Source organism: Rhineura floridana, chromosome 4, assembly GCF_030035675.1.
Source record: "Rhineura floridana isolate rRhiFlo1 chromosome 4, rRhiFlo1.hap2, whole genome shotgun sequence".
Lineage (NCBI taxonomy): Eukaryota > Metazoa > Chordata > Lepidosauria > Squamata > Rhineuridae > Rhineura > Rhineura floridana.
In genome coordinates, this window is record NC_084483.1 from 128,895,192 (window position 1) to 128,919,203 (window position 24,012).

Consider the following 24,012-nt stretch of genomic DNA (forward strand, 5'->3'; position numbering starts at 1 on the left):
GAGTCAATATAATTGCTGAAGAAATCTGTATATTAGCACACTATCAGCTTGCTTCAATTTTTCAAGAGAGGCTAAGCAGGAATAAAAATGCAAAATGTGAACAAAAAACTGTCTTCACAGTATCTCACTATAAAAACAAGTAAGTTACTGAAAAGCTTCTCTAAAGCTTTCAAAGCGCACTGGAATCTGACAGCATGCACCAGTATATCTTGTCTCTTCTATCAACCTAAAAAAATGCTTTTACATAAATGGATTTTCTTTGTTAAAAACAACAAAATAATTGACAGTGCATTAAAATGAGTGGTAATGCAGTCATTTCAATCAGGAGATGCTCATGCATACTTGCAATTTCTTATGGAGATGGAAGATAATGTGAGCAGTAAAGAAGGCATTTTTAAAAACATTGTGATTATGCATTTATAACTGATAGCTACTCTATCTTGAAATGATCAAGAGAGACAAGTATTCAAAAATAAACCCAACATGATATGTTAGTAAATAGTTTTGTCCAGTATAAGAAGCTATCAACATGTCAACACATATGGTGTAAGCTGACATGTATTAAAGTAGGTAGAAAATAGTAAGCCACTAAAACTGCCATGGTTTGGGGTTTAGCATACAGTGGCCTTATAGGTAAGTATCCTGCTGCAATCACCTGAAGAAACCAAATTCAAGGGCTGCCACCACCTTGAAGGACCTGATGCATCACAATCTAAGGATTTCCTTCCTTGTGGGGTTCCAGGAAAAGACTTCTTGCTTGAATACTTTAGATAAAGGCTATGTTGTCTTAAAGGAGTTATAGGGTCATATAGGCCAAACTCTGCATTTCCAATTAAATGTGATAGAATGCAAGATTATTTTCAGATTTAAAACCTTACCAGAGTCCATGGATCGTCCAGTACAATATTGGGTCTTTGCAATCATGATCATTCATCTAGAGAAAACAAGTCTATCAATTTATCCAAGAAAGCCAGATTTTATGCTTAACAAACACATATTTCTAAGGATAAACAGCACAAATATTCAACACTCGAGTCATTTTCAGCTCAAATCCTCAAGAGACCTATGCAAGAACTATCCTACTGACTTTACTAGAATAACAGCAATTAAAGAAACCAATCACATAGGAAACTAACATCACTTCCAATAGTTTAAACTTTCCTGGAATATGAGAGCAAAACTAGATGAGACCTTAAATTGTGTGAATGGAAATAATGAGCACATTTCAGAAAGTGTAAACTGCAGCTCTGAAAATTGCCTCACTGAAACTGCTATCTGCATATGGAGGGAAGCCACCATTGGAACCTATGTAAATAGCAGCTTCAGAGAAGTTTCACAGGGAATGCAGCAGGAAAGGGAAAGGTTAAACTCACCCTCTCCCTGCCCTCTGTAGCTGTTATTTACATTTTTTAAAAAGCTCTTCACTTTAACTGCGTTCATGCAGTTAACATCATATTTAATATGGACCTAAGACTTCTGCTTTGTTTCACTTTTGCTAGACCTATTTGCTGTGTGAGTGAACAAAAGGTTTTTATTGATTATGAGCTTTTTATTAATATTAGCTTGAATCCATGAAAAGAAAGCTTCTGTTTCTGACTTTGCAAAAGAGCACATCACAAGAAAAGTAAACTGAATTCCAAGTATTTTCTTCCATTTGCACAAGATAGTTTGCTATTTTTCTCTAGATCCCAATTTTTTAAACTTTAGTTCAAACAGTTTACACATCCTTTCCACAAAACAACCCTTACTGGCTAGAGTGTATGTAAATATCAACCACAGAGCAAGCCCTAATGATTAAAGAGCAAACTGTATTGCACCCTAGCTATTACAACTTTCTTTGCTATGGGGAGCTGTTTGCACCCCTGCAATTGGACCTTACTTTGCAATGAGGAAATGCATACATCCCATGTACTGGCACATGGCTACGAAGTCCCATCTTATATTGGGATACTTTCAGATACTTGGTTGCACAACTCTTCACATAGAAGACCCCAATGAGTGAGTTTGTTCCACTCATGGATCCAATCCGTTATTTCTACAGCTCTATCAATGTACGTGGCACTTCATAAGAGTTTTATTAGCAAGAAAAGAGATCCCTGCCCCCAGGGAGCTCATAGTCTAAATTATGTCAGTGAAGATAACAGGGAGGGGAAGGAGAGATTAGAGTAGATAAGCATCAATGTGAACAAATGAAGTTATAATCAGGGTTCACTATAGTTGGAAAGAATGATTAAGAGATAAGGAGAAAGAAGGTGCTTTAGAAAAGATTAATTTGAAGACTGGGAGAAGAAAGGTGGAGCACTATGTACATATCCTTGGAAAGCCTTCTCTGTGAGAGATAATGGATGGAGTCATTTAAAAAAAACACTGGGTGGATAAGGATGGTAGAAACACAGAAATGAAGGTCACAGGCAAGGAGATAAGGGCATAAACACAAGAGGGGGCAAACTAAATATATTTTTAAACATACAGTCTGACTTGAGCCCTCAGGGTGGGACAGCATTTAAATCAGAGGTGGGGAACATTTTTGGCCCTGTGGGTCAATTTGGACAGTGGGTGGAGCAATCCACTTGTCAATCACATGATATCATTATGATGTTAAAATCCCTTATGCTTGCAAAGCCTGACCCATACTGATTCTTTCAACCTCCAATTCAGAGGTTGAAAGGATCACCACAGGGCAGGTTTCCCAAGCCTTCCCACACCCCTTTCAAGCTCCACAATCAGAGCTTGAAAGGAGGGGGCGTGGGGAGGCTTCCAAAGCCTGCTGTGCAGATACTTTCAACAAGGATCAACATTGGGGGGGGGGTTATGTGCCTTCAAGTCAATTACAACTTATGGCGACCCTATGAATCAGTGACCTCCAAAAGCATCTGTCAGGAACCACCCTGTTCAGATTTTTGTAAGTTCAGGTCTGTGGCTTCCTTTATGGAATCGATCAATCTCTCGTTTGGCTTTCCTCTTTTTCTACTCCCTTCTGTTTTTCCCAGCATTATTGTCTTTTCTAGCGAATCATGTCTTCCCATTATGTGCCCAAAGTATGATAACCTCAGTTTCATCATTTTAGTTTCTAGTGATTGTTCTGGTTTAATTTGTTCTAACACCCAATTATTTCTTTTTTTGCGGTCCATGGTATCTGCAAAACTCTCCTCCAACACATTTCAAATGCATTGATTTTTCTGTTATCCAGTTTTTTCCCTGTCCAACTTTCACATCCATACACAGAGATTGGGGATACCATGGTCTGACTCTCCTCACCATCTTAAGGTGTGCATCCTAGAGGGGGAAGCATAGGGTGGACTCTAAAAAAAAGTGTCCGCTAGCTTTCACTGCATATGCAGGGAAAACTAGCAGACCCATTTTTTTCTTCATCGCAGTGTGACACAGCAGTCCTTGCCACAGCCAATGTCTGCTATATACAGATATCAGCTCTGACAGGGACTGGTCTGTCACACAATAATAAAGAAACAGGAACTTGTTTTGCAGCACTGTTTAAAGGGGCTGGGGAGCCTGCTTCAAAGATCACTGCAGCAATCTTTAAGTGGGGAAACTGTTTCAAAGAGCACTTCTCTAAAGCAGACATTATGCTCCTGTGCTCAGACGGCATGCAGGGACTGTCTCAAAGCAAGTGCTCTTTGAAGCTTCCCTCTTTAAAGATCATGCCAGTTGCACAATCTTTAAAGGGCAGGAAAACTGCTTCAAAGAGTGGGGTGAAACAAAAGCATATTTCTTCATTGCTATGTGATGGTGTAGTCCCTGCCAGAGCCGATGTCTGCAAGCAGACATTAGCTCTGGCAAAGACTGCTCCACTGATCAGAGATAAGGGGGGGAAAGAGTTTGCTTGCTTTCACAAAGCTCACCTTTTTAGAGGTTGACGGGATCAGTGTGGGGCAGGCTTTCCAAGAAGGTCCCATCCATCTGATGGGTGGATGTGGTTTGGGGAAAATTGCCTCAGGGACCAAATTGGGCCCCCTGGCAGGCCAGCATTGGCCTGTGGGCCAGAGGTTCTCCACCCCGATTTAAATAAATTAAAACTGCTTTTTAAAAACAGTGCTGTAACATGACATCAAGAGTGACATTATTTTGATACTTGCCTTGCAGTCGTAATTTTACAGATTGGTACAGAAAAAATTAATTGGCAAACCAGAATGTGGCATCTAGCAGAAAATTTCGCATATCACCAGAGGTTTCTTCACACACAAAAACCCGCACTGGAGAAGATGTATATGACTAAACATAATTGGTTTTCAGAAAACATTCCATCAAAGTATTTTAAATATGAATCATGCAATGGTTTTGCTATTTCCTTGAAGACATTTTACATATTAAAATCGTGCTAGTAGAATATGCTTCATTAAATAACTACAAAATCATTTAAAGTCAACAGCAAATGCAACATTTGGCGGGTAAGAAATCAGCAGAACATTTTGAACAGAAATTGGAGCTGTAGAACAGTGTATCCAGATCAGGACCCTGGCATGCAGTCTTGGGGGTTTAAACTCTTCGCCCCCTGCTGTAGTCCCAATCTGGATCCCCCCCTCAACTGCAATTTGCATTGGAACATAAATTCCAATTGGAGAAAATAGGGGCAAATGATTGGTGTGGGGATAAGGGAGCTTCAGAGTCCTGGCCTGGATTAGGTCCCTCACATACACAACCTTTTTTATTTAAAAAACCCTGCACAATACTTTGATCCAGAGGATACTTTAAGTGAACACATTTACAGTGGCTGAGCACTGAAACTGTACACCAATTTAAGCACAGCTGATTTAGACTGTATTTCCATAAAAAAGTACTGCATTCACTTTCAGGGGATTAATATTTTTGTGTCACAGTAATAGGACATTACTAGACTAGTATAGTGAAAAGATGCAAGATAAGTTGTTTTCAGTCTCAGAAGTGCTAAAGTATTCTACAAGCCTCCTGCTCTCAGGTTAATATGAGTAGACCATTTGCTTTGGCAGTTATTTATATGGGTTATACAGATGCATTGGCTATCTACATCAGCTCTTAAATCTAGTGCTTGGTTCTTTTGTAGTTATTAGTGTTGTTTTGTTCATTTTAAAAAGTTTTTATAAATCACCATGTAATTATTGATAAGAGACAGTACATAAATATTTAAAATAAGTGAATGAATAAGGCCCATTGAATTAATAAAATTTAACAAAGAAAGTCCCTTAACATTACCATCAATCCACCTTGTTGTTTCATTTCATTTCTGTAGGAAAACCCAAGAATAACAATCACATATAACACTACGTTTTCCCAACCCTTATGCGGGAGTCAGTTAGTAAGACGACTGAGTGGTTATTTTCTATTGTTTCTGAAATTGGTTACCCACCACAAACTTTCAGGATATGGCCATGTATACATTTGAATAAATGCATGCCTTTATTAAAAACTCACCTTACATACAGTCACTGGCCACTGATGAACTAGGTATAACATTTCCCACTTATGAGGATGATCATCACTGAAACATCAACAAATTACATTTTGTTTTTATGATGTTCAAAGAACAGAAAAGCATAAACTAATGATAACAAAGCTAGTGACAGTCATTAGTGTCAGTTTTATCCACTGTTAAAACAAACTTTATACATGGCAACTTAAAACTATAATTGCTTGCTATAAGAGAACTTGACTCACTGTTTAAGTAAGTTGTATTTTGTTCGTTTTTTACAACAACCATTTTAAGGCTGTATCCAAAGAAGCTGAAACGTCAAGCAAAGTCATAAGTTTTTTCTTAAGTTTCTATCATCATCATCTATTAGAATTCATAACCTGCATTTCCTCCCGAAGGAGCCCAGAGCAGCAAACAAAACTACAGCAACTGCTCACACTGCTGAAATTACAGTCATTTTTCTGTATAAAATTAGGCTTGCCTTAGCAATCTTGTAAGCAGCTGTGGTGGAAACTGTAAAGAAATCTCCAGTTGCAAATACAGTCCTCCCCTGTATGTATCCATAGATTTGCTAGACCATGGTTCAAAGCATTCATTTACTATATTTGTTTTGAAAAAAAACCCTGAGTTAGTTCATCTTATAAGATGGATAAGAAATAAATATTTTTTTCTGAAACTGTGAGGAAAAATGATTATTACTAGAAGTAAATGGCTGCTAGATAACCTATCCGGTTATCTTAAAAAATGATTAAATTAATGAAAATACAGTATGGTAGGGAACACACCATTTTGTAATTCAGATCAGTTAGCACACTTGAAAGAACTACTGCTTCACAAAGCCGTATTCTAAAATATGGGGCACACCTATCTGAAACAGCTTATAAAAGAGGATGGACAGAATTGCAGGTACGTTGGGATTGCTACTTTTAGATAGTGTGTGTGTGCGCGCTTCATTTTTGACTTGGGTAAACAGGTTTTTGCATTGTTTTAAAAGTCTGCAAAACCTGTTTGACCAGAGCCTTACCGAAAGTTGGCCTTACTGTGAAGTGGCCTTCTGGACAGCGGGGAGTGGAGCATACACTAACAGGTTAACTCCTCCTGGAGGCAGAGTCAAACTTTTGAAAAAAAGGGTTACACGCTGGCCAGCCGGAAGGGAAGGGAACCACCCTCTAGCTGCCAGTCGTAACAAAGCTGACCCAGCAGTGTGTGCTCTAGCCAGAGTCCCCTTTACCCACAGCCCTCTCTTGTCATCTCCCAGTAAGCAATTTGGAAATTATTACAAAACTGATGAGAACATCTATGCCAAAGCATCACGTTGGTGAATGCACCAGTTAGAGGCACACGACAGCAGATAGCAAGACTGGAAACCTTCTGATTCTTCCAGAAAGGGTTCAGTTTTTTGGTATACATTTCCATTCTATCCTAGTGATAGAATGGGAGCCAATCCCACCCAACAGGTTATTACTGAGGAATTCTAGCAAGTTCATTGATGCCTGCAGTGTTTCCTGAGTTGTTCTTTGGCAGGACTTGCAGCCTCCTGGGGATTCCTTTTTCTTTTATTAATTCTACTGTTAGTTCTGTACACTGATCTCCACAAGATCACTTTAAGGGACACGGTTAGCAATTTCTTTGGAGTTCTTTAGGTTCCAAGAAGATGAAATTATGTCTCATTCTGAGGGGCAGGGTCACTCTTTGCCTCTTGATTTTAGAAGATTTTAATCCCTGCCTTCTGACACAGGAGAATTGCAGTAATTAGCTTTTCTTGATGATACGGAGACCTCATGAAGCCACAGTACAGAGATGGGAAACCTCAGGCCTGGGAGCCAAATGCAGCTCTCCAGACTTTCTGTCTCTATCAGGTCCTTGGAACTCTCCCCAAGCCACATCTCTCAGTGGCCCTGCTTCACAGCCTGAATGTTTTTGGCTGTCTGGAGGATGTCCTTGAACTCTGATCAAGCCTCTTGCTTGTCTGGAAGGAGAACAGTGGGTGTCGGAGTGTGGGTAGAAACTAGCCTACTATACAATGGTAAAATTTACATTTGTTGCTCTGCCCTCTTTTGGCCTCTGGCCCTGCACACCCCTGGCATGTGGCCCCCAGAAGGGTATGTGGTCTTCCGACTGAAAAAAGGTTCTCCAACCCTGCAATAGTGCTTGGTTGAAATAAGAGAAGTCATTACAAACTGCCTTTGTTCACTGCGCAAGAAATTTCAGTACTTACTTATAAGCCAACATACATGTAGAAGACCCACAGAAGATAGCAAGCCAAAAGCACCCGACAATCAAACAACATGAAGTCATGGGATTCATTTTAATTTATAATGTCTGTAAAGGAAAAACAAACATGTAGGCACAACACCACAATCAAGCAACTGCTCAAAAAGTGCAAGAGAAATTAAACTTTTAAACAATCCAATGTCAAAAACAAGAATTCAGATTTTAAGAGATCAAGAACTCTGAATTAACTTGGGATAGTCCTTGAAAATTGTGCATGATTTTCCAAAAGGAAATCATATTCCTTTTAAATCAGGCAGTTCAAAACAACAGGTGTACTGAATGCAAATATACAATTTGATTGCTGGTGATTCTTGCTTCAGCTTCTGAAAGGTGCAAGAAAGTAAAATGTGATGACATTATACTTTTGCAGCTTCAAAAACTGAGAATTGAGATTAAGTCCTCAATCAAAATTAGGTATTCTTAAACCAACTTAAATCAATGGACTTAATCAAACCAAACTCTGTGTGTGCTGAATCCAAACCTAGAATTCTGCTTGGTCAGTTTATGCAGTAGTTTCTTAAGACACTTATCATGATCAACTGAGGACACTTTTAAGAAGAGTATCTTCCCCTACAGGTAAGCAAGAGCAGAGTTATATAAAACTTTTACTTGTATCTTCCTATAAACACTGATCCTTTGGACAGTAGATTGAGCTGTGAATACAGCAGTCAGCAGAAAGTACACTATTTGTAAGGAAAACTAATTGCACACACCAGTTACATTAGTATTACAGTAGGGCTCTGCTTTTCGGAGTTCCGCTAATATGGCACTCCAGCTGGTCTTCTCCTCCTTGGGGGCGGTCAGACTCCCGCACTCCAGCTGATCTCACCGGAGGAGGGGAAGATCAGCTGTAGCACGCTACAGCTGATCTTCTCCTCTTCTGGGACGATCAGACTCCCGCACGCGAGCTGATTGCGCCAGAGGGGAAGATCAGCTGTAGCATGCTACAGCTGATCTTCTCCTCCTCTGGCACAACCAGTGGGTTAGGTTCCAGACCCCCGCGCTACAGCTGATCCGCTTTTTGGCGGAGGGCTGGAACCTAACCTGCTGTATGAGTGGGGCCCTACTGTAATACCTTTTAAGAAATATTTCAGTATTTCCAGTGCTATTAAAAACTCTTACTCTCTAGATTTCCTAGCATCTACAAAGAGATTTCTTTTTCTCTCTGAACTGTTGAAATAATATGGATCAACAGGGATATGAAAGGTGAACACAGGCCTCCCAATACCCGTAATAACTTGCAATATGTCTATGAGCATATGGCAGGAGAAGGGAGAAAAAATAGGACTGGATGAGCATCTATACCATTGGGCTCAAGAGACCAGAACAAGCCTTCCATGTAGCTGTATACAAACTAGGTGCTTTGGACCAGCAATATTCGCTTAAATCAATAAGTGCATGCAAACAAACAGGAACACCAAACAAAACTGAAATATTCATTTAAATTTAAATCTCTTCAAAGAGAAAGAATGGTGTTGAGAATTAAATGGTGTTAAAAAGTAGGTAAAGAATCAGAAAAAGCTTAGACAAACGCAACTCTCTAAAGAGATTGCTATCCATAACTCAATTAAATTGTAGTATTTGTATTTAAACTGATTCAGTACTGTTCATGCATCAGACTGCCTTGCGCACAACTAGCCCCAATCATATCATGTCAAAACACAATCATCTTCAAACATGATGAAAAATATATGCATAAAGGAGAACTCTGATTTCTTGCTCAGTTCTTATGCTGTTCCTTGAGCAACTTTGTTTATTTCTCATCTTAGTTCTCTTTCAGCTTGACTGAACTGGAACTATAAGCTTTTTCTCACAATGCTGTTTCCAAAACATTCAACAATATTACACTGATTGTGCTAAAAATATGCTCTCTTGAAAACTTAACACCATAATCTTAAACCCAGGCACTACTGCATAGGTGATACAAGAGTTGTCCTGGGACTGCATGGCTGAAAACAGCATAAACTGGCCTCTGCCATTGGCCAGGAGACCACAGCCCCTGGGAGGCTGATCATGGAAAGGGGGAGACCGATGTTGTCCCATCCATCGGCCAGAGAAGAAGCAGCTGCAAGGAGCTTGGCTTCCCCTTCCTCCAAGAAAGAACACTCGAGCTTCAGTGTCTAGTTGCCATGCGACTTCAGAAGCAAGAGAAAGGACACTCTGGCTTCATCCATTGGCCAAAGGAGGGGGGAAAAACCTAACACAATTCAAGGAAGAACACCAGCAAAGGAACAACACCCTGCCCCCAATTAGATATAAATGTCCACTTATCGCTCCCCAAGTTGTTTTTGTCTTAAATAACTGATCTTCCTTCACTACCTAATCCCACCACTTCCCATTCCTGTGTGTCTCTTTGTAAGCCCTGCTGGCAATGACTGTCTTTTTCAAAACTGATGTTAGCTGCTTTGGGTGACAGTAACAGTCTGAAAAGTAGGATAAAAATATAGTAACTGAACAGATACTATCAGTGATAGGACAAGTCCTCATTTCATGCATTATATTTGAAGTGTTTTTATCTTTGTACTGACTCACATGCCAGTAGCACCTTGTTGGAATACTGGAGCATTCACCCAGTGTTGTTGTTTTTTTAAAGGAAGGAACCAAGCTTCTACCTTCCTCTTGCTATTTACAGAAGCTTGATTTTTTTTAAGGACTCACTCTTTATCATTCGTCTCTTACAAACAAAGGGATATATGCCTTGAAACAAAGCCATCCTCTTGTCGGAGGGAAAGAGCTACTAATGCACTGGCCTGGACTGAGTGTAGAATGAACAGATAACTAATGAATTTGAGAGTTATAACCATACCTTGGATTTTTTCTTTCATGCAGAAAGTCTCTGAATTGCCAAGAAGCTCAACGGATACTTAATTGTCTGCAGATAAGAAACCTTTTTAGTTTGTTTACAACAGATGAAATTATACATATTCTAAAATTCAATCTCTCTTTCTGTCAATAACCAGCACAGAAAGCACTCAGAAACAGCACAGAACATATTATCCAAATATGTAAAAATCATAAAACAGAAGAAAATGTCACAGAATAAAATAAGATATAACTATTTGACACAAATATGACAGAATGTATTCTAAAATTTAGAACATGACTATAGAAGGGCTGTAGCTCAGAGACAGAGCACCGGCTTTGCATGCAGGTTTCCAGTTCAGTCCCCAGCATCTCCAGGCCGGGCTGGGAAACAAAAGAAACCTCTGCCTGAAACCAGGCCTGCTGCCAGTCAGTGTTGACAATACTGAGTTAGATGGACCAATGAGTCTGACTTGGAATAAGGCATTTTCATATATTCCTTTATGAAATGGTTATGGGCTGATACATCAGCTTGAGGCACCAGGACCATGTGCGAATGAGCGTTACATATTTATCTTGCAATCTGGGTTGCTACAGACAGAAGCAAGAGTAAGTGCTGCACAAAAAGTCTCAGGAGACAATATTTTCACCCAAAAAGCAATTAGCATTAAGAACACTGCCCTCTTATAACAGAATCAAGAATTCATGCCATAGTTACCAAATATCGGTACTCTGTGTAAGTTCAGAATCAGTACACACCCACCACACCCCCTCCGTACTCAGAATCAGTAACCAACCTTAGAATCCCTGCATCACCTAGTATATTTGAGACACTTTTACAAATAAATAGGGAAACAAGTTGTTAGGGATTTCCCTGGTCCCTCAGCCTCATTTCATGTAAAAACAGGCTTCCTTAACTCTTAGCTGCCACCAGTTCACACAGAATATTTTTCTGAATGCTTTAGGCATGAGATGACACCACCACTAAGAGACAGTAAAAATCTTAAACTATGTTTGTAGCTTTATTAAAGGGATATTTACAAAAGGGAATACTGTTACTTATTCTGGACTGGGAGGAAGGGTGGAATATAAATTTAATAAATAAAAATAATAAAATAATTCTGGGTATTTAAAGGTGCTTGCTGACAGGCTCTAAAGACTCCAGACACACCACTGTCACCAGCCTCTAAGTGCCTCTTCCTTTAGGCCAATTTTCCTAAACGTCCACCCCAGCCAATTACGCCCACAACCCAATCCAGCTACTGGGGCCAGTATGCCCCTGTGCCCCGAAGCTCGTCTGAATGTGTTCCTGGCTGTGGGACAGTTTAGCCAGTGTTATACCTCCCCCCTTGTGTCACTTCCTTCTGCCAAGACCTTTCTTCAGGGCAGCCTCTCAGACCACCTCAGTTATTAGCTCTCTTCTGATCTTCACCAGACCACTATTAATGACACCCTGGGTATTAATAGATAGGCCTCAGTCCTTCCCTCAGCTATTCTCATCCACCTACCCCTCATTCCAACCCTCACCAATTGCCCACCCTAACTGCTAAACCTGACTGACAGTTAACTCCCTATTGCCTGGAACCTTCAGCAAATCAGAAATAATTTACCTTTTACAGGCCCAATCTAATAGAATCTTAAAGCTATCTCTCTTCTGTCAGAATCTGTCACCAAACCACCACTGCCAAGCAGGCTTGTATCAGTGTACCAAAACAAGGCCTCATGGCAGTCAAAGAGGTCATATATAATATTTATTTTAAAATAAACACATATAACATTTCTCCACACACTTTTATCACCTGGTTTTAAGAATACAGGGTTATTAAGATTATTTAAGGGATAACCAATCTGTCAAGCAACTTTGTGAGCACTCATCTCTGGCCATTTCCATTCCAGAGAAGCAGTTGCTGTTTTTCCCCACTGCTACAGGGAGACGATTGTAAAATTATTTCACCGTTGTCATATTTGTATTCCACACTTTCTCCAAGAAGTTTACACCACGGTACATGGAATTGCTCTATTTTATCCTCACAACAACCTTGCTACAGCTATGATGAGAAACAGCTATTTGTTTGGTCCGTCAAACACTGTGTCCACTCATATCGGCTCTAAAATATGTATGCATATAACACATAAATACACACTGATGTCATCAAACAAAAATAATTATTTAGCATATATTTATGGTGTTAGGAGAATGTACTATACAAGAAGCATAGCTATACAGTACATCAAGTTCTAATAGAAAGCAGACACGAATGCCACCTTTTCTTCTGGCAGGACTCCAGTGCTTTTAACATCTGCTAGCAAGGGAGAAATACAGTTTTCCATATCTCCATATCTTGATGCTAGGAAAAGCTGTACCTATGGCATTTCTGTCTATTATAATAATAATAATAATAATAAAATTTTATTTTTAGGCCGCCTATCTGGCCGAATGAATGGCCACTCTAGGCGGCATACATAATTAAAAATACAACATATAATACAGTTTTAACATATAAAACAATTATAATCCACCAACCTACATCTATACACTGTAAACTAAAACTATCTAGGAGACCTGTATGCCCGCTGAAACAACCAAGTTTTCAATCCTTGGCGGAAACCTACCAGGGAGGGGGCATGGCGAAGGTCGTATGGCAGAGAGTTCCAGAGGGTGGGGGCCACAACTGAGAATGCCCTCTCTCTGGTCCGCACCAGTCTAGCTGTCTTAACTGGTGGGACCGAGAGAAGGTCTTGTGAGGCAGATCTCGTCAGGCGGCATATTTGGTGATGCTGGAGGCGCTCCTTTAGATAAACTGGACCGACACCATATAGGGCTTTAAAGGTTAACACCAACACCTTGAATTGGGCTCGGTACACAACTGGTAGCCAGTGCAGATCTTCCAGCACTGGGGTGATATGATCGCGGCGGCAGCTGTTTTTAATCAACCGTGCCGCCGCATTCTGTACCAGTTGTAATTTCCAGACCGTCTTCAAGAGTAGCCCCACGTAGAGCGCATTACAGTAGTCTAAGCGAGAGGAGACCAGGGCATGCACCACCCGTGGGAGCAGATGGACCGGAAGGTAGGGTCGCAGCCTCTGTATCAGACGTAATTGATACCAAGCTGCCTGGCTCACCGCTGACACCTGAGCCTCCATGGACAACTGGGAGTCAAGAATGACCCCGAGGCTGCGAACTTGGTCCTTCAGGGGCAATCTAACCCCGTTCAGCGTCAGGTCAATATCTCCTATCCTTCTCTTATCTCCCACAAGCAGTACCTCGGTCTTGTCGGGGTTCAGTTTCAGTCTGTTTCCTCCCATCCATTCACTTACCGACTCCAGGCACTTGGAAATAGTCTCCACAGCCATTATCATATATACTGATAAGGAACTCATTCTGTATGTGGATTCTTAGGTAGTTAAAATGGCATAATCCATGCCTGAGAGAGGTATTAGCAGGCTATAGAGAAGGGGGTCTTGTGGTCTGCAGATATACAAAAAATCATTAGGGAAAAAAACTAAAGGGACACCCCTCAAAGCAGCCCAATGAGGTCTGAGCATGCTCAGAAGCTACAAAATGCAAGCTGACTGTTGCCCCCCCAAAAAAAAGCCATGGGGAAGAGAATGGGACATGGCTGGTTGATACCCTGAAGAGGAGCACTTCACAGTATAACTCTTATGCAGCTATAAACAGCACAAGAGCCTTGTAAACAAAAATGTGTCAACTCTATAGCCAAGATCAGGCTACAGTATGAAGCAGGGAACCACAGATGTTGGCTGGCCTTGGTAGCCAAGCCAAAATTTGTGGTTGCAAAGACTCCCCATCTCCCTTTCATTTTAAGTCCATACATGTTTACTCAGAAATAAATTCCACTGTGTACAATGGGATTTATCCTCAGGTGAACATTCATAGAAATGCAACCTTAGTTCCTGACCATATGCTATGCCTCCATAGAAGACCCTACTCTATTCTTCAGGTCCAACTTTTGGAGCCGGAGAAGAGGAGCAGAGGCTTGTTTTGATGCTGGTCCACTGAGGCATCTGAATGCATTGGCTGCACGATGCAAGAATAATAATAATAATAATAATTTTAATTTATAAGTTGCCTATCTGGCCAATGGCCACTCTAGGCGATGTACAACTCAATTAAAATACATCATAATAAATACAGTACAACAATAAAACAGTAAAACAGTGACAGTTCAGAGTAGCAGGCAATTAGTCAAAAAGATTAACCCTCCCCGGACCTTCTCTTCCATGAGACAAAAACTCCAGGACTCATTTTGGCACTAGTTGGCCAAAACATTCCAAGCACCTGTGCTGCCTGCTATAGTTCTGAGCCCTTCAAAGCTTGACACGACTGCAGGAATGATCCCCTCCGGTTACTAGCCCATGGTGAGAGTGGGTGTGGCCTGAAAGCACATGATGCAGCAATATTGCTTAAACTTGATCTCGTCTAAATTCAATCAGTGCCTAGAGAGAGACTTCTGTTGATCCTACATACATCTCCTTGTGTCTATGGAAGAAAGGAGCAAGTGTATAAAATATAGCCTATACAAGAGCACTGCCGAGCAAGTCATGCAGACTAGCTGCTTCTGATCCATGAAAAAGGTAGTTCTAGAGAATGCACGTCTTAATCAATATCCTAAAATATTCTAAGATCATAGTCAAGAAATCTAAAAACAATCCCGCCAAACTACTTGTTGCACCCAGAAGTGCCACATTCTCTATAAAATTATTCAAAACTCTCCTTTTTGACATCTGCATATGGCCATGTTAATTGCTTTGAATATCGTATACGACGGATGCAAGAAAATATCAGAACTACTCCCCAACCCGAAGCAGCTTCACGATGCAGAAACCAAGTACACCACCTAATGCAGCCCAATGCCTCCCTGTTCTGCTCGAAAACCCGCCATCGCACACAGGTTTGCTGCAGTTGTAACACTGCAAGCCTCCTACGTCCAGAATGGTTTCCAGTAGGAAACTGTAAGAATTCACTGCCTCTAGCCGCCGCCTCTCACGCTGCGCGAACTCTTTCAGAATTAAATACTAAATCGCTTAGGTACAAAGTTACAATCGCTATTGTGAATAAATCCTATTACACACAGTGTAATTTACTTTCGAGTAAACATCTATCATACTTGGTTATATAGCTGAAGCTCTACGCATATTTGCTTAGAACTAAAACAAAACCAACCACCACCAGGGAGACTTACTTCCAAGTAAGCATCATTCGAGAGATTAGGAATTTACAAGCTACTCAAAATCTTAACCCCACCGGCTGCATGTTTTTTGCCAGACTTGCAATAAAGCTGGTATAAGCATCAGCTTTCACTTCCCTACAGGGGCCAGCACTTCCGCTAAGCCATTAAATCCCGCCCACACACAGGCTCTGTGTCGTTCTTGTCTAACTCCAGGGGAAAGAGTGGCCTTGAATAAATTCAGGGACTTAAGCTTGATTTCACGACTTGTCCCCTGCATAGAATGAAAACGTTTTTTTTCTTTTCCTGTTTGCCAGAAAAACTTAAGAAACTTAAGAAAAACTTAAGATGACTTTTCAGATTTCCATATCATTGTCTCTGACCACCCCCTTAGAAAGAATGGCAGTGCCACCATACAAATTTATAATTAAAATCTAAGACTTCCAAATTCTAAAAAAGTTTACTGAAATTAGGCATGTAGAGGCTTCTGTGAAAGTACAGTTTAAATATGCAGCATAATCTTCAAAATGTTAAATTAAAAGCCCACTGTAACTGCTCAGTAGCATTTACTTCCGAGTAAGGCTACAATTCTATATACACACACTCATTAGTGTCCCACTGATTTCACTGGAACGTAAAACTTCTGAATAAACATGCTTAGTTTTGTAATGTTGCCTGATCCTATGCAATTTGCTATGCTTAATTCAACTGAAACCACTGGGTTTAGATGAGAGCCCAAGTCTGCAAAGATTTGGCTGTAAGTATGCATTGGATGATATTTTATAGTTTGTAAGTAGTTTCAAGACTCTAGCTTTAATTTGTAAAAGGCTACACTGGAGACTACTGTACTATAATTATCTTAAAATGCAGAAGTAGTCATCCTGTGCACTACAGCAAGTGAGAAAACAGAACAAAGGAGTGCTGATAATGCAACTTTATGTTCCAAACTGCATTTCTTCTCAAGTTTCATCATTAGTGAAATTACAAATGACCAGATTCACACAAATAGAACCATAAGCTAAAAACTCATGTAGTGTGCTTCCTCATAAATCCCACTAAAGTCAATGGACCTTACCCCTAAATGAGTGAACATAGGATTGCATTCTTGTCTTCAGCTTAACACCTTTTATTTTTTTACTTACATGGCAGTTCCCATTCAAGACAATTTTTGTTGCAGGATGGCTATTTTAGAGGTAGGTGATGTTAAGGACCTATTTATATACTTATTTTTTTACTGGATGGATAACAGTCATAGGTTCAGTCATTCACATCTTTTACAACATTTAGATACAATATAATAAATATCTAAGAATACATATAAAATTTATTGAGAGAATGGATCATGAACTTTTTCTCATGGGAGAATATTTCTTTGCCAACCTGATTGCAGTTTGGGTATTGGAGCAGGAAAATGTGGATAAGGCTGTGACAATACATATATTTCTCTCCTATCCTGCTCCATACACACCCAGACAATTGAAGGCAGTTTGAAAGAGAAATTACTGTTTGTGTAGCGCACATACATTCCATTTTCATCTCAGGTAAATACATTTTACAAGTTTTTATATTGTTATAGGTCTCATTGAACTCTGTGGAACAGTATACATTGCCTGGGCAGAAAGCATCATTGGGTAAAACCTGCAGGATCAGACCCTTATGTACAATATCTCTTTTTTTTTCAATTAATTTTTATTCCAATTTTCAAAACCAAAACAATACAAAAAGAAAACAACACAAATCAATAACTAGTACAATACAAAAAGAAATATATATATATATAAAAAGAAAGAATATTGACTTCCGATTTGTCATAGTTCAGCTATAAATCCATAATATATAACAAACCTATCTCTTAATAGATTATAAAATCACCTTCCTCCAACGGTTATCTTAGTTGGTTTCAAATCTCATTAACATCATATCATTTTAATCTTCCACAAAAAGTCAAAGAGAAGTTTCCAATCCTTGAGATATATGTCAATCAATTTTTTTTTCTAAATAAACATGCCAATTAATCCAACTCATCAAATCTACTAAGTCCAGTAATTTTAAATCGCTCTTCTATCATTATCTATATTGGGTCCATCTTCCATCTTCCATCTTTACGCACCCAAAAATCTTGCTGTCATAGTCATATAATAAAAGTCTGATAGGAATTTCCTCCATCACAGATATTTTCTTGCCATCAAATCCAAACGTATCACTGAAGTATTGTTGCAAAGCCGCATCTCTGTTCCTCTTTTCCACATGATACACTAGTACATCTCTTGAAGGTTTTTCCATTGACACAAAACAGGGATTAATTCTGTTAACTTTCTCCATTTCAAGTTCCATCAAATCCTTCCAGTCCAAGAATTTTTTTGAACAGATAATATCTTTATCTCCAATCTCTTCAATTCCTTCAGGGACAGCGCTGAATTCCAAACTGTAATATTTGTCTCCAGGATCCATCACAGCCAGGAAATCCAAATCTTTTTTCATGTCCATAATTAAGCCAATCTCCATAGTTTGAACCTTGCCTTTAATTTCTCTTTCATCCTTTTTTTGTTTTCCAGATCTATCTTTATTCTCCTTTCTCATAGAATCCTGAGTTTCTTTCAGCTCCTGTCTCATTTCGTGAAATTCAATTCTCCACGCTTGTCTATTATTTCTCAGTTCTTGTTTTATTGAGTTAATCCCATTCATTATTTTCTGAAACATGTCTAGAGATAAAGTCCCTTCTTGTACATCCATGATCTTCTTAATTGTCATTCTTAAAGCCAAAGGAACAAAACTCCTTCAATTTTCAATGTCCCAAACAAAGAGCAGCTTATTTCTTTAACCAGTTACAAAGGAGTTAATCTTTCCAACAAACTAACGTCACACGCTAGACAGCCCTTATCTCTTATCTGCCCGGAAGTGTAAGAACGGCTTTAGTTCACAGCGTCGAAATAGCTAGTAGCAGAGAGAATGAGCAGATTCGTCAAAAAAAAAGTAGATCAGGAAAAATAGTCCCAGCCATAAATCAAAAAGATTTCTTATCTCTTCCAATCAGAAATCTCTCGTCCGTTGTAATCTTTAAAATGCTATTTTCCATGTCAGCTTTTTGCAATAAAAAAAAGATAAGCTATTTATATTTTCTTCCCCCTTAGTTCCGTGAATAAAAAAAGGAAAGTCTTACCTCACCTAGGTTATCTCAATTGCTGTTACTTTGACAAATCTCTTTAGCTGTATAGATAAGAAAATGATGAATGTAGACAGGAGGATGTTTGCCTGTTAATCCGTATAAAAAAAAACGGGTCACTTATCCAGCTGAGCTAGCATAAAAATCCTCACTCTGTCTGAGCTGCTGGAAGACAGACAATTCTGACGAATTCCAGACTCCAACAATCAAAACAAAGCTATGTGGGAAATCTCACGTTTCTTCTTTAACCGGAAGAAATTATTCCCAGTCAGAAAAGAGCCTTCTGACTGAATTTAAACTGGATAAGTTTCATCCAAGACGGAGCTCGTCTCAGAGGCTGCACAGGCGTAGGGATCCTCCTGGGAAGTCCCTTATGTACAATATCTCCATAGTGCAGGGTAAAAGAAACAAATAATATAAATAACCTCTTGGTACGCACGGATCAGATAAAAATGTGAAGAAACAGGCTTTGTTATGTTGCCTCAAAACAGCCGGTACAAGACTTACAGAATTAAATTGGTATGCTAGTTCGAAGTATGTAGCTTTTAAAGTACCTCAGAATGTGGATTTTTAGTGCCACCTGCAGCAAAATTCTAGAAACAACAAACACTAAACATTATTCCTGTTATTTTCATCTGAAACATAGATACAGAAGATTAGGACAGCTTTGCACACTCAGTACAATGCAGATTTCTACAAGCTTAGAAATGCCCACGTCTTCACAGAATCAGGCCTTTAGTTTGGGTACTTATTACATCTTTGTATGGCAGGGCCACCATGAAATGATGAACACAGAACACATTACAGACTGTTTAAAAATGTCAGCAAAAAATGGTCCTGGATGTATTGCTTAGTGAAAAAGCCCAAGATTATTGTGTGTTCTCGCTGCTTTAGAAAAAAATCCAAAAGGAGCGCAGATTTTGGAAACGAGGTCAGTTGATCCTAGTGTTTTAAACTGAGCAGTAACATCCTTGCTGAGTGAGTTTTTTTTGCATCAGTTATATTGGACATTTCAAAGTTGCTATCATATGCACACTTATGTGGGAGCAGATCCCACTGAACATATTAGGACTAGCTTCTAAGTGAACATGCATAGGATTGTGCTGCTAAATAAACCTTTATGGCCCTTTTGGATTTTGTTGTCATCTACCACCTTTATTTGCTTGGACCTTCTTGTGGTTTAAACATCATTAGTACAACAGATGCAGGAATCAGAAATACCGCCAGTCCTGTGCATCACACAGATAAGCATAGGTCTACAGGCTAAATAATTTTTGAAGACAACTACTTGATCCTATTAAATAGACCAAATGCATTTACAACACTTATGGCTATAGACCCAAGTACACCTAGAGTCTATGGGTTGTATCCAACTAATATCCAAAGCACACCCACTGAAAATAGTGGACCTACAATAATCATGTCCATTAATTTCAGTGGGTCTGCTCTGTGTAAGAGTAAAACTGGGTACAGCAAATAAGACTTACATCTGATTAAATAATTTTAGGGCTGGAAGATAAATGCTTTATAAGTACATTTAATAACATTTAAAAATCAAATTAAATGATGCCTAGTGGTTCAAAATAGACATTGAAAACTGGGAATTCTAAGCTTACTTACTTGAAAGTAAGTCCAATTAAATTATATGGAATTAACTTCCAAATACACATACATTGAATCAGATTGCAAGAGTTCATTGTTTTGGAGTTTAATATTTCTGCAGTTTCCACTTCTGCCATTACTTTCTTTCTCCTATACATCCTTTATCTACACTTGCAGTAAGGAACCTATATTGGACAATAGTCCATTAACAGCTGGTTCAAACATTCCTCAAAAGCATAAGATGTGGGAACTTAGATTTCATCCAGAGTGAGATCCATAAAGCCTGAAGCTCCAAGAGTGACACCTCAGAGAATAGCAAGATCTCTGCTTTTCCCACTTCTGTGTGGCACCTCACTTTATCAGTTCCTTATGAAAACTGCAGTGCAATGCCTATTCTACAATATAGCTTGAATGAAGGATGAAATGAACAGGAGAGGAGCAAATTGTACTGAACCCCAACTCTTTGTAAAGACCTCTGGAAACAACTGAAGAGTCTTTGCAGACTTTTAATTTTTTTTTCTGGATATTATTATTTAGCATTATCACAAGTATGTTCCACTTCTTCAGAAAATTGAGCAGCTTACCTTGGGCTCCCATTCGGGGATGAGATTGAGGCTATATTCGTAACCCCACTTACCTGGGAGTATGCCCCATTGAATTCAATAGGACTTACTGCTAATAACATTTAAAACACATCCCCCCTCCCCAATCCTTTGTTTGTTAAGGGCGCTGGAAATTGTAGCTGTATTAGGGGTAAACTACAGTTTCTAGGATTATTTGGGGAAGCCATGCGTTTTACATGTATGGAGTGCAAACAGCCAGGATTAGGACTGCGCTTCAACCTCGTTAAGTTTTAACGAGACAGCCCCATCTAAATGAAAGATCGTCCCCTTCTAAACCTCCCGCCTCTTGCACTCTCCAGCCAATCGCCGAGCCGGATACGAAGTAGCCCGTTCGTATTCGCACATTCGACGCGCGGCTCATCGGGCAGTCCTCACTCTACCTTCTTCAAATGGTGGCTAACGGCAGTGATGTCGATCGTTCACGCGCTCCTCCTCTTTCCCAGGAAGAGCCCTTCCTTGTCCTCGAGCAACGAATCTGCGGGGCTTGGTTCGTTGCTAGTTCAGTTTAGGCGGTTGTCAAGGGAGAAACAAGATGGCGACAGCGACGGAGGAAGACACGGAGCTGAGGGATCTCCTCGTGCAGACGCTTGAGTCTAGTGGGGTGCTTAATAAAATCAAGGTGAGGAGTGCGCGCGGGGTTGAGAGGGGAGAGATAGTGTTTGTGAAGCGAAGAAAGAATCCTCAGAAAGGTGTGCTGTATGCTCACGTGACCCCAGGAGAGGTGTGTGGTGTAGAGGTGTTAGTTCCGCGGCCCTCGCGAGAAAGCGAGTCAACTCCAATGGCACTAACAAACTCCAACTGTCACTCCCGCCCTTTGGACAATGCGGGCTAGGTATAAATGTCACGCGCTGCATTCGCTTCACGGCGCATGCGTAGAACTTCCAGGGGCAATAGAGGGTTGATGGTCATAAGTACATAAGGGGAGAGCGCCAGGATCGGAGCAAAGGCCTGTCCTACAGTGGCCAACCAGATGTTTCTGGAAAGCCTATAAGTTTCTCAGGACGTGAGAGCCATAGCCTTTTTATGTTGTTGCTCCTCAGCAGCTGGTATCGAGAGGCATACTAATTCTGATCCTCAAAGTAGCATGTAGCTGTTCTGACTACCTGCTACTGATAGCTGTATCTTCCATAGAGTTGTCTAATCCTCTTTTAAAGCCATTTAAATTGGTGGCTGTTGGTACATTGTGTGGAAACAAATGTGTGTGTGTGTGTGTTTGTCCTGAATCTCCCACCATTAAGCTTGAATGATCTGGGTTCTAGTGTTATAAGAAAGGGAGTTAACTTTTCTTTAAACTTTCTTAAGAACATGCATAATTTTATAAACCTCTCATTTCCCTCCATGCTCCCATTTTGTTAAACTGTGATGTGGCAACCAGAACTTTACAAAGTATTACAAGTGTGGCCATACCATAGATTTGTAACAAGGCATTGTGATTTGGCAGTTTTATTTTTGATTCCTTTCCAAATGATCCCTAGTAGGGGATTCACCATTTTTTGTTCTACAGCTGCTAAACAGTACGTCAATGTTTTCATTGAGCTATCCATCACAACCCCAAGATCCCTTTACTGGTTAGTTACTGCCAGTTCAGATTTTGCCCCATTGTGAGTTACTTTACACATGCTTACAGTCAATACCTTTGCCATTTTATTGCGGATTCACCCATTTTGGAGACATCCTTTGGCAGCTCCTTGCAATTCTGTTTTCCACCCTGAATAAATTGTTGTCAGTAAAGTTGACCACCTTGCTGCTGTCCCAACTCTAGATAATGTATGAACAAGTTAAAAAGCACTGGTTCAAATACAGCCCTTTGGGGGACTCCTCTTCTTGCATCCCTCCATTATGAGAACTGTCAGTTTCCACCCTTGCTTTCTGCTTCCAGTCCCCTTGTCCCCATGTCTACTAAGTTTACTTGGGAACCTTTGGCGAAGGACTTTGTCAAAAGCTTTTTGAAAGTCTAAGTGCAGAATGGCCTGGTTTACACATATGCAAAGCCATGGTCTAAAACAGACCATAGCTTATCACCAATGAGCAGTGTGGTAGTGTGTGCTGCTTATTTTAGCCCACTCCCTTCCCCCTGTGCTCAGCATGGGCTGTGGAGTCGGTACGCCAGACCTTCGACTCCTCTATTTTTCTACTGTCCGACTCCTTCATAAATGGCAAATGTATATTAACTAGTAATAACAAATTTACTGTAGTAAAATGGTAGCACAAGGCATTTCATCACCACCACGTGAATCCAGAGCTTGGAAAAGTTACTTTTTTGAACTACAACTCCCACGAGCCCAATCCGTGGGGCTGATGGGAGTTGTAGTTTTAAAAAGTAACTTTTCCAAGCTCTGAATTCACGTGGTGGTGATGAAATGCCTTGTGCTACCATTTTACTACAGTAAATTTGTTATTACTAGTTAATATACATTTGCCATTCATGAAGGAGTCGGAGTTGGTTCATTTCTACCGACTCCAACTCCGACTCCACCCAAAATTGCTTCCGACTCCACAGCCCTGATGGTGACACACTGACTGACCAAGATGAAATAAAAGGAAGATGGAAGCAACGCACTGAAGAACTCTATAAGAGAGAGGATGACAGATTCATTCATGGAGGAACCATATGATGAAGAACCAGAAATTTTAGAATGTGAGGTGAAAGGTTCATTTAAAACACTTCAAAGAAACAAATCACCAGGAACAGATAGCATACCAATTGAGTTGCTACAAGCTACTGAGACTGAATCTGTCCAAATCTTGACAAAAATTTGTCAACCAATATGGAAAACTAAACAATGGCCCACATACTGGAAGAGCTCAATATACAACCCAGTTCCAAAGAAAGGGGATCCCAGAGAATGCAGTAATTATTGAACTATTGCCTTAATATCCCATGCAAGTAAAGTAATGCTCAAGATTCTACAACAAAGGCTCTTACCATATATGGAGCGAGAAATGCCAGACGTC

The 24,012-nt window shown here is 40.0% G+C and overlaps 2 protein-coding genes across 8 annotated transcripts in view; one reads left to right on the forward strand and one right to left on the reverse strand.

Moving 5' to 3' along the window:
* The window catches only part of RNASET2 (ribonuclease T2), a 69,983-nt gene extending 48,118 nt beyond the window's left edge, over positions 1 to 21,865 (reverse strand). Inside the window, exons 1-6 of one of the 5 annotated variants that reach the window (XM_061624371.1) lie at positions 15,685 to 15,824; positions 13,799 to 13,949; positions 10,485 to 10,550; positions 7,623 to 7,726; positions 5,407 to 5,473; positions 879 to 934 (exon numbers count right to left, since the gene is read on the reverse strand). In XM_061624371.1, coding sequence (XP_061480355.1) covers positions 879 to 934; positions 5,407 to 5,473; positions 7,623 to 7,711 — 212 coding nt within the window. In that variant the 5' untranslated portion in view covers positions 7,712 to 7,726; positions 10,485 to 10,550; positions 13,799 to 13,949; positions 15,685 to 15,824. Of the gene's footprint in view, positions 1 to 878; positions 935 to 5,406; positions 5,474 to 5,885; positions 6,004 to 7,622; positions 7,727 to 10,484; positions 10,551 to 13,798; positions 13,950 to 14,712; positions 14,793 to 15,684; positions 15,825 to 21,437 lie in introns of those variants that run through there. The other 4 variants (XM_061624373.1, XM_061624372.1, XM_061624374.1 and 1 more) reach the window with 4 other exon arrangements.
* CEP43 (centrosomal protein 43) overlaps positions 21,351 to 24,012 on the forward strand; it is a 54,093-nt gene continuing 51,431 nt past the window's right edge. The window contains exon 1 of one of the 3 annotated variants that reach the window (XM_061624369.1): positions 21,351 to 21,676. In XM_061624369.1, the coding sequence (XP_061480353.1) occupies positions 21,590 to 21,676 (87 nt within the window). In that variant the 5' untranslated portion in view covers positions 21,351 to 21,589. The remainder of the gene's footprint in view (positions 21,677 to 24,012) is intronic. The other 2 variants (XM_061624367.1, XM_061624368.1) reach the window with 2 other exon arrangements.